Source organism: Gekko japonicus, unplaced genomic scaffold, assembly GCF_001447785.1.
Source record: "Gekko japonicus isolate JY-2015 unplaced genomic scaffold, Gekko_japonicus_V1.1 scaffold1854, whole genome shotgun sequence".
NCBI lineage: Eukaryota > Metazoa > Chordata > Lepidosauria > Squamata > Gekkonidae > Gekko > Gekko japonicus.
This window is the reverse complement of record NW_015163145.1, coordinates 226120-239691: the sequence shown is the minus strand read 5'-3', so window position 1 is coordinate 239691 and position 13572 is coordinate 226120. Positions and strand designations below refer to the sequence as shown.

At 47.8% G+C, this 13572-nt stretch overlaps 1 protein-coding gene across 1 annotated transcript in view; it reads left to right on the top strand.

The window, feature by feature from the left end:
- JAG1 (jagged 1) overlaps window positions 1-13572 on the top strand; it is a 111621-nt gene that overhangs the window by 66022 nt on the left and 32027 nt on the right. The window contains exons 4-5 of the mRNA XM_015406997.1: window positions 11074-11328; window positions 13177-13237. Coding sequence (XP_015262483.1) covers window positions 11074-11328; window positions 13177-13237 — 316 coding nt within the window. The remainder of the gene's footprint in view (window positions 1-11073; window positions 11329-13176; window positions 13238-13572) is intronic.

Genomic DNA, 13572 nt, shown 5'->3' with positions numbered 1-13572 from the left:
TTGTAGCCTGCTGCCCCGACGGGCCCTGTTGCTAGGATGGGTGTCCGTAGTTTAGCCAGTGTTAGAAGTATTCAGATATATACACTTTCAGAGGGTAGCCATGTTGGTCTACGGCTGAACAGCTACTGGACTCAGATCAGGTATAGAGAGTTTTCTTGCTGTGTGTGAAGTTCTTCTTGCCTTTAAGAGCACAAGAGAAGCCAAGTTGGATCAGGCCAGTGGCCACTCCAGTCCAACACTGTGTTCCACATTGGCCAAAAATACCAGGTGCCATCAGGAGGTCCACCAGCAGGGCCAGAAGTTCAGAAGCCCTCCCACTCTTGCCCCCCAAGCCACCACGATACAGAGCATCACTACCCCAGACATAGGAATAAGAGAAGTCAATGTTGGATCAGGCCAATGGCCCATCCAGTCCAACACTCTGTGTCATGCAGTGGCCAAAACCCAGGGGCTGTCCCGGAGGTCCATCACCAGGACCAGAACTCCAGAAGCCCTCCCACTGTGGTCCCCCTAAGAACTAAGAATATGAAGCATCACTGCCCCAGAGAGCATCTTCCATTTGTACCTTGTGGCTAGTAGCCCTGGATAGACCTGTGCTCCATCTGTTTATCCAATCCACTCATAAGAACATAGGAGAAGACATGTTGGGTCAGGCTAGTGGCCCATCCAGTCCAACACTGTGTCATGGTGACCAAAACCCAGGGGCCATCAGGAGGTCCACCAGCAAGGCCAGAACTCCAGAAGCCCTCCCACTGTTGCCCCCCCCCCCCCTGCCCCAAAAAAAAAGAGCGTTAGTGCCCCAGAACAAGCGTTCCATCTATACCAGGGGTGGCCATACTTAGTTAACGTAACAGCCGCACAGAATAAACGTCAGATGTTTGCGAGCCGCAAGACATGAACAAATATTACGCACGCATTTTTATTGAAAAATATGCAAATTTGCTTTGTATTAACATTAAATTAGACTGTGTGAAAGAGCGGAATGCGGCTCCCGAGCTGCAGTTTGGCCACCCCTGATCTATACCTTGAGGCTAATAGCCACTGATGGACCTCTGCTCCATTTGTTGATCCAGTCCCCTTGAAGTGTCTATGTCTGTAGCTGCCACCACTTTATGTGGCAGTGAATTCCACGTGTTAAAGGAATCCCGTAAGCCCATCATTATCCTTGAAATTAGGGGGTAGGGAGGCATTGCTGAGAGGGAGAGACTGGCTTCTGGAAAGCCACCTGGTATATTCGGGGCCTAGTTGAGTGAGGAGGTTGGGAAATCTAGTTTGTGCTTTTAGCCACTGTGCTTATGCATGGGATTCGAAGAGGGACTGATTGTTGTTATTCAGTAAATATATGGATGAGGGTTAAACGAACTTAAACAAAACCAGGCAATGTTAGAGACCTCTGTCAGACGGGAGGTGGAGCGACTTACTCATTATTAAGCTCTTGGCACTTTTCATCTCTGCCTTTGGATTCACGGTCTTCCCAAATCATTTTGAAGGCTACCTATGACTCTGTTACTGTGACCTGTCCAAAGAGATCCCATTCCAATTAAATATGATGATTCCATTAGTGAAGTAACAACCCAGTTCCAACGGTAAACCCCATTGAATAAAATGGGGCTGACTTCTGAGTAGACCTGCTCACTATTGCTCTCTTTAAGTCTTGCTTACAGTGCTGCGGTGTGCAAGAACACTCTGGTTCTAGAGCGCCCACGGGGTTATTAGGTGGTTCTCTATTCAGGATTGCACAGTATAATGCACAATGTTGGCACTAGATCGATGGCCATCATTTGATATGTATATTTATGCGGGTCTTTGCACAAACGGCAGACGAAAGAAGGCGCAATGCTCTTAACAGGTGCTGCTTGTTGAGAAATGCCTTTGAAAGGAAGCTCTTGTTTGCAGGAGGATCCGAAGTTCTTTTCATTTGGGAGCCTGTGCTATCTCTGCTTTTGAATAGATCTCATCTTTATTTCATGAAACAGAAAATTTCCAGGGCTTCACAATGAATCCTTTATTTCTCTTCACATTCTGGAGACAAAGTTGTCTTCCAACAAAAATGTCAAGACGCATTTTTTCCTGAACAACATGTCTGACCAAGTTTAAATGTGGACTCGCACATGTTCATGATTGAACTTGCAGCGGGCGCAGCGTTTTTTGTGTTTTAATTGGGTCACCCAAGTGACCCTACAGTGAACGTATCTTAACATGTAGCTTTGTTCACTGATAGGAAACTTGTAGTGTGTCACCTTAAAGACGAATAAAATTTATGGCGGGGTATGAGCTTTTGTGAGTCACTGCTCACTATCTGAAGAAGTGCGCGGGGACTCACGAAAGCTCCTCCCCTGCCACAGATTGTGTTAGTTATTCAGGTGCTGCTGGACTCTTGCTCTTTTCCGCTGCTACAGACAGACTAACACAGATACCCATCTTGATATAGAGCAGTGACTTGTACATTTTTCCTTTCTAACAGTTTTTTTAAAATTCTGTTAAGAAGTAAGGTCCTTCACGTTCAACCTGTTTTAAAGCCTGTAGGAACTCTTGATAGAAATACCCGGAGGGCAGTATTCCCTCTAAGCTGAGTTAGTGTGAGCTAGCTCACAGTTTTTTAGCCTCCGGCTCACACATCTTTGTCTTCACTCCGGAAGGAGGGCTCCAGAGCAAACTAATTTATACAGTAGCCAAATCGCTCGCTCACAACTTTAATGCCAGGAGCTCACAAAGTAGAATTTTGGTTCACAAGACTCCACATCTTAGAGGGAGCGTTGCCGGAGGGGTGTGTATTTTCCCCATCCTTCGAATTTCAGCAAAGGGAGACTTTAAAAACTTAATCTGCCATTTAAGATGGTCAGTTAAGAAGTTTTAAAATGTAATGGATGTATAACTTGCCCCAAAATTGGATCCTTTTAAAGAAAAGGAATCACGGGTCAGACCAAGAGTACATCTAATCTGCTTTTGTTTTGTTGGTGTTGTGTTGTTGTTTTTAACAGCATTGGCCAACCACTTCCTTCCAGGAAGCCTCTGGTTTGTAAGCAAGGAGCAAGCTGCAGTTTTGTTCAGTATAAATATAACCCACCCACCCACCCCCCAGTAGCAAAAAACTGCAGGTTGTGCATAACGGAGGGAACGGGATCCAGGCTTCTTGGTTTCTTAATTTTGTTCTTGGGCCAAGCAAGCCATGGTCAGTTCAGTCATCTGAATGCAGCGGCCCACGTTATGTGGCCAGCCTGTGACTGAAAGCGAGCCTGTGAGCAGATGAGAATTTGAAGTGTCTTCTGAGAAGGGCAGCAGAAGGCTGAGGGCTTGAAGCTGCTCTTGCGGTTCCTCGCCGGTTCTGTTCCTCACTCCCACCTCCTCCATGTCTGGAAGAGGAAAAATACTTAGGCGTTGTCAGTGACGATGGGCTTCATTCACTTTTTCCAAGCAAAGGAAGAGGTGGCAGCAGTGAATGGCAGAGGCGGCGGTGAAGGGCAGGACTTTGAAGCAACTCCGCCCAGTGCTTGGCGGCGGTGGAAAAAGCGTCCCTCAGGTTGTCGCCAACTTATGGTCACCCTGCTGGGTTTTCAAGGCAAGAAATGTTGAGAGGTAGTTTGCCATCGCCTGCCTCTGTGTGGCAACTTGGGACCTCCTTGGCGGTCTCCCTTCCAAGCATTAACCAGGGCTGACCCTGCCTAGCTTCCAAGGTGTGGCGGGATCGGACTGGCCTGGGTTATCCGGGCCTGGTGTTTGATGAGCAAATCATGCATCTGCCAGTTTGGATCTGAAATCAGGATTGGAGGGTGTCCAAGGAATGTGCTCCAAACTTCGTTTTGTGTGTGTGTGTGTGTTGCTACTACGATAGGGGATAGAAGAAGGCAGAGGAGTGGACTGGGTGTAGTCTCCTCTTGGAAGAGTAGTTATCGGGGTCTTAGAGTTGCCCACATGTTTTTTTTTTACCTGTTTACTGCTAGAAGCACGTCTTTTTTGGTGTCCTATTTCTGCTCCAGCTGGGATAGTCTATGTGACTTTCTCCCTGAGTACAGGTAGACTTCGGCACTGTTGTTTCATTCCCTCGGCAGGCTTGAAACCGGCGGAATGGCAGTTTTGTTGGTAGCCTTGGTATTGCAGGAGTGCCGTTTTCCCTTCAGCCATGGGGATGAGTTTGGAATCAGAAAACTTTGTTGTGTGCTTGGAGGCAGGGGGGAGGAGGGGTTTTTGGAAGACGTAGAAATGGTGTCCAACTGATGTCCATAATCACCCCGGAGACAGCTTTTCTGAGGAACATGGATGTTCTACGTTCAGGAGCAATTCCTGGGCATCACACCCTGTCTTGGTATGTCTCAGATTCATCCGGCTATCTTTTTTTATGTGACTGATGACAAATTGTGGTCTCTGTTGTGGTAAATGTGAATCCACACTCTGAAAATTCCCATGCCGTTTACTATGGAAGATTAGTCTTCCTTTTGATTTAAGTTGCCAACTTCTGTGTTGGGGGCTCACGAGCAGTGTTCCCTCTAAGCTGAGTGAGTGTGAGCTAGCTCACAGTCTTTTAGCCTCCGGCTCACACATTTTTGTCTTCGCTCAGGAAAGATGGCTCCAGAGCAAACTAATGTATGCCGTAGCCAAATTGCTCGCTCACAACTTTAATACCAGTAGCTCACGAAGTAGAATTTTTGCTCACAAGACTCCATAGCTTAGAGGGAGCATTGCTCGCAAGGTCTTCGTATGGAAACTGATCTTTTTCCCCCCCGGTGGTGGGAAGCACTGTCACGTCACAGCACACTTATGGTGACCCCTGTAGGGTTTCCAGAGTGAGAGACGTTCGGAGGTGGTTTTAGCCATTGCCTGCCTCTGCTTAGCAACCCTGGGCTTCCTTGGTGGCCTCCCATCCAAATACCGACCAGGGCCGAACCTGCTTAGCTTCCAAGCAGTGACAAGATCCGGGTTAGCCTGGGCCATCCCGGTCAGGGCAAAAGTAGGTGGTGGTGGTGGTGGGAAGCACTTGTCAAGTCACAGCCCACTTATGGTGACCCCTGTCGGGTTTCCAGGGCGAGAGACGTTGATAGGAGGTTTGCCGTTGCCTGCCTCTGTTTAGCGATCCTGGACTTGAGTCCCATCCGAGTACTGACCAGGGCGGACCCTACTTAGCTTCCAAGATCTGGCAAGATGGGGCTAGCCTGGGCCATCCAGGTGAGGGGTTTCCCCCAATGCTGAGCTTCAGCTCTGGGGAGTATAGCATAGTGATGAGAAATTGTATGCTTCAACAAGGCTGCCGTATCAAGGGATCTAATCAGTGCTTGTACAGAAGGCCATCTTTCCTACCATCTTGAGTTCCATGATGGAAGAGAAGTTGGATGAGAAGCAAAGCTGAATCTGTGAACTCAGGCAGACCATGAGAGGGAGGGCAGGAAGTGCTTAATTCTCGTTCCCCTTACGCACCCAGGGGAATTCTGATCTCCACTTTGGGGGTCAGGAAACAATTATTTCTCCAGGCCAGTTGGGCTGAGGATCCTGGAGGTTTTTTGCCATCTTCTGGGCATGGTACAGGGGTCACTGGGGGGTGGGAGGCGTTTGTGAATTTCCCGCATTGTGCTGGGGGTTGAACCTGGAGGTCCCTTCCAACTCTGTGATTCTAAGTCGGAGGGGAGGGTCCATGGCTCAGTGGAAGAACCTCTGCTTGGCATGCAGGAGGGCACAGATTCAATCCCCTGCACCTCCAGTTAAAAGGACCAGGTAGTGGGTGATGGGGAAGACCTCACCCTGAGACCCTGGAGAGCAATTGCCAGCCTGAGTAAGTGATACTGAATATTGATGGACCAAGGGTCTGATTCAGCAGATGGCAGCTTCATGTGTTCTTGTATATAAAATAACGGCACTGTATACATGATTATTGAAGAGCCGATCCTGTAACTGAGGGACTACAACCAACTCCTCATTCTTATCATATGAATGTGGAAAGTGTGTGAGCAGTGTGTGTGTATATATATGTGTGTGTGTGTGTGTGTGTGTGTATATGTGTGTGTGTGTATGTGTATATATATATATATATACATATTTTGGGGGGTAGAATAAGCACTTTGTGTGTAGAAGGTTCAAGCTTCAGTCACTGGCACCTCCAGCTAAAAACCAGTATTTCCAGACAGCTGCTGACAGACGGAATGGCCAAGCACATATGTGCGTCAGGACAATTTTGGTGGTGCTAATTGCCTCCTGTTGCATCTTCTCCATCATTTCAGTCTCTTCACCACCGGCTCCTCTTCTCTGAAAAGCCTGAGTCTGCAGCTGGTGCTGAGTCAGGCTGTAGCCTAGTTTACAGTGCAGTCCTCAGGAGAGGTACACCCTTCGAAGCCCATTGACATCCATGGATTTAGAAAAAGTATAGCTCTGTTTAGGATGGCACTGCTGGGCTCTCCGCTGCGCGAGCGCAGGGGAATTAAGAGTAATAGAATTAAAGTGCATCACAGAAGCAAAACCACATAGGGGTTCTTGGCGAAGTCTCGACTTCCTAAAGCAATACGAATGAACTTGTGTGGAGAGCTTAGCCTGAAATATTCTCCACCGCTCCCTGTTTTCATTCAGTTTCTCTGTGCGGTAATTCCTTCTGTTTTCTTTTTTTAAAAATTTAAATTCAAAGCATGTGATTCCTCCTTGACGGACGGGAAGTACAAAGATCACTTTTCTCTCTAGGCTCCTTGGCTTGGTAGGCTCTACGGCGTCTGCCGCCACGGGATTGCGAGTGGTTGACCTTTCGTCTTTGCGGCCTTCTAATGGCAGGTTTGCAGAACTCTGAACTAATTTCCTTTGGTCAGCCTGTGCTGCCAAGATGTGAGCCAGAGGAAGAAAAAGGAAGAATATGTGGAAAATTGTACCACATGGGATACAAGAGTGTCTGCTTTCCCCCCCTGTGGTAGCAAATAGTCGGCCAGTCATGCTGCATGCATTGAAGGTTTTCTCCTCCGTTTTTTCTTTTTCTTGCGATTCCTTTCAGCTGCCCCCAAGCAGAGGATTATGTCAAGAAACTCAACTGTGCACAGGGTTGTGTAATGTGGATATGGCCTCCTGTGACAACCATGGACACAGAACAGTTTGAGTCCAGTCTGAGTCCAGTGGCACCTTTAAGGCCAGCAAAGTTTAATTCTGGGTATAAGCTTTTGTTTGCCTGCACACGGAAGCTTCTACCTGGAATTAAACTTTGTTGGTCTAAAAAGGTGCCACTGGACTCAGACTTTGTTCTTTTGCTTCATACCAAGATGGCTACCCGATGAACGATGAGCACGGAGGCTAGAAATCACGCTGTCGTGGGCTCCCTCTGCACACACAGTCCACTTCGTGTTGGCTTTCCATGACCATGATGGGGCAGAGGGAGAGATCCAGTTTGTTGGCCCTAGAAATACTGACACAGTGCGGGAAGGAGATGTTGTAACCAAGGAAGGGTACCGCGTTAGGTGGAGAGATCTGCCCTCCAAGGTACTTGAGCCAACTCAATCGAGTGTGTGCTTCTTTGTCTGTTCCTGAACCCAAGCTGTGCTATGTCTTTCCCTTTAGCTTCAGAGGGTCATTCACCTGTCCCACACTGTGATATGTGATTGAACAGAGACTTTTAGGAACTGTTTCCTAACATTTAGGGCTCCCTAAAGAAGAAACAAGAGTCATCAGTGTTCTTAATAAGAACATAAGGGAAGCCAATGTTGGATCAGGCCAATGGCCCATCCAGTCCAACACTCTTTCACACAGTGGCCAAAAATACCAGGTGCCCTCAGGAGGTCCAGCAGTGGGTCCATCTTCAATATTCTTTTGCCATAGTCTCTGGTTCTAGTTCTCTTAGAACAAACCCATTCATAATGATCAGATGAATCACACATTTACAGGATTTCTGTGGGAGAGGGTACCCTTTGTGTATTTTGTTTAAAGCATCTTAAGTTCACTGTAGGAAAGGGTTTATAGCTCTGTGGTAGAGGTCACACAGTCTACAAGCAGGAGGTCTTCGGTTCAACCCCTGGCATCTCTAGCTAAGAAGATTTTGGGAAGCAAGTCGGGTAAAGATCTTTGGCAGATGTCTCAGTAAGCTGTTACCAGTTAGGGTAGACTACAGGGCTAAATTAACTGAAGGTCTGACTATGTGTGAGATCGCTTCCGCCATGTTCTTGTGGCATCGTAAAGATATAGGAAGGAGACTCAAGTCATCTGCAATCTGAGCATCTTCTTGGTTCACGAGTTTTGCCTAGAAATGTGATTCGGGACATCAGTCCTTTTTCGGACGTGACCGTTGCATGTAACAGGAGCCTGCCATCTTGGTGTGGATCCTTGGGATGCACGCAGTCATGATGCTTGCGTCATCTGCATTTACCATGGACCATATGCCTCCGGTACATCCAAACTGTCCACTGGATTTTTCAGGGCTGGTATTCACATATGCGGAGGTACATGCAGGTTGCCTCAGTTCAAGCAACATGGCTGTGCTCCTTGGGATGATCATGGGTGCTCCTGATATGTGTGGTTGGTAGCCTCCCAGGATACATGTCTGAAGAGGGCAAATATACTTGTGAGATGGGTAAGAACATAAGAACATAAGAGAAGCCAATGTTGGATCAGGCCAAAGGCCCATCCAGTCCAACACTCTGTGTCACACAGTGGCCAGAAATACCAGTGCCATCAGGAGGTCCAGCAGTGGGGCCAGGACATTAGAAGCCCTCCCACTGTTGACCCCCCCCCCCAAGCACCAAGAATACAGAGCATCACTTGCCCCAGAGCCCCTAGCTATACCTTGTGGCTAATAGCCACTGATGGACCTCTGCTCCATATGCTTATCTAATTCCCTTTTGAAGCCGTCCATGCTTGTAGCACCCACCACTTCCTGTGGCAGTGAATTCCATGTGTTAATCACTCTTTGGGTGAAGAAGTCCTTCCTTTTATCCGTTCTAACCCGACCGCTCTGCAGTTTCATGGAGTGCCCACGAGTAGTAAAAGTGTGTGTATATCAGCCTCTGGAAGTAGCTTGGCCTTACCTCTCTTCAGAAGGCTAATTTGAACCAATATTTTATTTTGACTTCTGAATTAGTCAAGATGAGTCACCGTGTTGGTCTGTCTGTAGCAGCAGAAAAGAGCCAGAGTCCAGGAGCACCTGAAAGACCAACACAATCGGTGGCAGGGGAGGAGCTTGCGTGAGTCACTGCAGTCACTTCTTCAGATAGACCAAGATGGGCGGCCGTGTTAGTCTGTCTGCAGCAGGAGAAAAGATCAAGAGTCCAGGAGCACCTGAAAGACTAACACAATTGGTGGCAGGGGAGGAGCTTGCATGAGTCACGGCTCACTTCTTCAGATAGTTCCAAGTGGGCAGCCCTGTTAGTCTGTCTGTAGCAGGAGAAAAGAGCAAGAGTCCAGGTGCACTGTAGAGACTTAACAAACTTCTTTTGCATTATTGTGATTCTCAATTGCACTTAATACTTTGGATAATGCTGTTCTCGGTCAGCTTTTAATTATCACTGCCCCATTGCCAGCTTAGCAAAGATGCTTTCTCGCTTTCCGTGCGGCTGTGTCTTCAGGTGCCTTTGGGTAGGTTTTCATGCCGTCGCCAAGTGCTGCTGGCGCGCACCTCATAAGGCAGTGTTAGATGGTTGCCGTCGCGAGACTGAACGACAAAGTGAAATACCACAGATATATACAATGTTCCAAGCAAATGTGAAATATTAGGATTGCCCGGGGGGGGGGGGGCTTCCTTTCAGAGCTGGTGTGGGGTGTGTGTGAGTGCTTAGGAGCCAAACCCTCTGGAGTGTAGAAATGTCAGACGTTCTGTTAACATAGATCTCTTAACTGACTTCAGAACTCCTAAAAACCGTCTTTTAAAAAAATGGAACGGCGCATGTTTTTTTTGTGTTGGGAGATAAAATGAAAAACTGGGTCACTTCTGCGAAGGGAACGCCAAGTGTCACCGCCGTGCTGAAACAGGAGGCCACCTCGCACTTTAAACCTGCCCGTCTGGAACTCTTCTGGCACAGGCCCGTGGAGAGCAAATAGGCTGCTGCGAGCCAGCTACCGTATGCAGCCCGAGGGCTTTATAAATACTGTGCGAAAGGACATCGTATTAATAGAGTGCAGGCAGAACCGCTGGAGAGCTCCAGGTTTATTTATTTATTTATTGCCACCCTGTAATTGCTAGTTGTGTGTCTCGCTTTGGTTTGGAGTTTCTTCTAGCCTTGAGAGTTTAGGGTGAAAGTTTTTTTCCATCAGTGTCTTCTGACCAGACTCCCTCCTCGCTTCAGTGTACAGTTCCGCGTGCAGCAGGGTAGTCATCACACCTAGTAAAATGCACAGAAAGCATTTTAAAAGTGCTCAATTAAACAGCTAATGCGGTATATCCTCCATCGTTATGTTGTAAGCCTGCAGGCAGGGCCATAGATATATAAATATATATATTTGTACAGTGCCTAAAATCTACAAGGAAGTTTATAAAAATAAGTATATTTATTGCTGTCCCAAGCACCAAATTATCTGCTTTTCCCACAGTCAGGGTAATCCTGTATAAATAACTCTCCTGATGATTCAACTGTTTGAGTAGATGAAACGACACTTAACCGTTGCCTCTCTTGCATAAGAGCTGCATCAACCTTCGCCAGCACACATGAGGCCCGTGGCTGGCTACACTGTGCGTAGTGCATCCATGGTGGGACAGATATGGGCACACGTCCATCTGTGTGTGGAATTCCTGTCCAGAAGTGAATACTTGAGTGTGAGAGGCTCTTCCACACACACACACTAAATAACACACTTTCAGTCCACTTTGCAGCTGGATTTTGCTGTGTGAAATGGCAAAATCCACTCGCAAATGGTCACTGTAGTGGATTGAAACGGCATTGTTTAGCATGTGTGAAGCAGCCAGTCTTGAGTTCTGAAGAGAGCTGAAGTCTTCAGGCACTGCTGTCTGCTTGGTATCCCCACATTTCTGGTCCACACACCCCCCCCCCCCAGCAATCTTGCATCTTATGCATACATAAAGCCAGTTTCCTTTTCCGACCATTCACAGATGCCTGCTTTTGCAGTGGAAAGCACCAAGTGGCTAACTCCTTCTTTTTCCCTCCCTTTCCGACCCCCCCTCCCCTTCAAAAGATGGAGATAACATTATCGAAAAAGCTTCTCACTCTGGCATGATCAACCCCAGCCGGCAGTGGCAGACCCTGAAGCAGAATGCGGGCGTTGCTCACTTCGAGTACCAGATTCGAGTCACGTGCGATGAGCATTATTACGGTTTCGGCTGCAACAAGTTTTGCCGGCCACGGGACGACTTCTTCGGACACTACACCTGCGACCAGAACGGCAACAAAACTTGCCTGGAAGGCTGGATGGGTCTCGAATGCAACAAAGGTTGGTAACGTGTATTTCCGGTCTGATTGGCGGGAGCTCCATTTCCCCGGCTGCTTGTTGTGTGGCTCTCCGGGGCCACTTGAACTCTAGAGATTGAGCTCTCCTGTTCGTCATGATTATGCAAGCTTGTTGTGATGTATTATTGGCCATCTAGGAAGAGGGTTGTGCTTCACTCCTCCCTGATCCTTGCTCGTGGAGTGGAATTGGGAGGACTTTGTGTCTAGGAATAGATTTGTCTGTGTTCCCTCTACTAGCTCCAATGAACCAGATTTCTTTGACCAAAGGAGACAGAGATTGAGACATTCCCGGTTGTAGCCAGGAGGGTCCTAGGTTTGACAAGGGCCACGACAGTCTACAGTTCAGTGGCATTGCACGTGGAAGTCCCAAATTCAGTGCTCAGCATCTCTGGTTACACACTCTGGAGGAAAACCTCCGCAGAAGGCCTTTGGAACGTAACATAAGAACATAAGAGATGCCAATGTTGGATCAGGCCAGTGGCCCATCCAGTCCAACACTCTGTATCACACAGTGGCCAAAAACACCAGGTGCCCTCAGGAGGTCCAGCAGTGGGGCCAGGACATTAGAAGCCCTCCAGCTGTTGGCCCCCCCAAGCACCAAGAAGACAGAGCATCACTTGCCCCAGAGCCCCTATCTATACCTTGTGGCTAACAGCCACTAATGGACCTCTGCTCCATATGCCTATCTAATTCCCTCTTGAAGCCGTCCATGCTTGTAGCCGCCACCACCTCTTGTGGCAGTGAATTCCATGTGTGAATCACTCTTTGGGTGAAGAAGGACTTCCTTTTATCCGTTCTAACCCGACCGCTCAGCAGTTTCATGGAGTGCCCACGAGTTCTTGTATGGTGAGAAAGGAAGAAAAGCCTGATATCCTTTTCTGTTACGGAAATGACGCGTGGAAGACACTGGATTGTTTTGCTTCTGTCCCTATCACAACTCTGCATTGGAAATCAGTGCATCATAAATAATAATAAAGCTTGGAACAGTCAAGGTTGATCAGGTCTGTTTTTGCTTAAGTGCTAGAAGGGTTGTGATTGCAACGTATGTAAGCTGTGTTCTCATCGGCACAGTGCAGGTAGCTTCTTAGAAGGGAACGCAAACGTCTCCTCTTTCCTGGAGAAGAGGAAAAGAGCAAGAGTCTAGTTAAGCACCTTAAAGACCCAACAAAATTTGGGGCAGGGGGAGGAGCTCTCGTGAGTCACTGCAGTCACTTCTTCATATTCAGCTAGAGTGTGAGTCCATCCGTCCTTATATCTTGGAGACTGGAGCAATTTCAGACCCAGGATAAGAGGACAGATGGACTCACACTCTAGCTGTATCTGAAGAAGTGACTGCCGTGACTCATGAGAGCTCCTCCCCCTGCCCCAAATCTGGTTAGTCTTTCAGGTGCTCCTGGGCTCTTGCTCTTTTCTGCTGCTACAGACAGACAACACGGGTACCCTTCTTGGAGAAGAGGAAGGCTTTCTTATTTAAAAGCTGGAAGAGAATGCTGCAGGCCACGGAATGGCTTTTGTTTAAAATGAAAATTGGTTCAGTGACTTCTGCCTTGCCGATAGGAGGCCTTAGAGGGGGGTCGTGACATGAGCCCTCTTTTTTGGCATGCTGGGTTGGCTGTCATCGGGCATTAACCTACCTCAGTTTCTTTTCCAGTAGACTTGAGACCCGGGATCTGTTTGAACCTTGGATTTAGCAGGATTACGGTGCTAGCTAGAGATTAAAACGTTCCCACGAGGGCGAGGGTCTAGGAGAGGGTCTGTTTTTTGCTGATGGAAACCCCTTCTTTTAATTCCCTTCTCTTTTTTTCCCTTTTCTCCCCTCCTCTTTCTGCAGCCATCTGTCGTCAGGGTTGTAGCCCCAAACATGGGTCTTGCAAAGTTCCTGGAGAGTGCAGGTAAATCGCATGAGCCTCCTCTTTTGCAAAGCATGTTGAAACTGAACAGATTAAACAGCCCTGGTGAAGTCAAAGCTTAATGGAGTGGTAGCCATTCTTTGGAGATTGTCCTTGCTTTCAAGTGCCAGCTCTTATAAAGTAGGGGGGAGGGGGTGCGAAGGTCCAAAAAGCAGCAACTGTTTTGAAATGATTCGAGTTCTTTTGACTCCTCATTGCATTTTCCTCCAGTATCTTTGATTTCAGTAATGCTCCCCCCCCCCCACTTTCTCTTCCTTCAATGCCCCCCCCCCCATCAATAAGCAACCGTTGAGCCATTTTTTATCACGGGATTAATG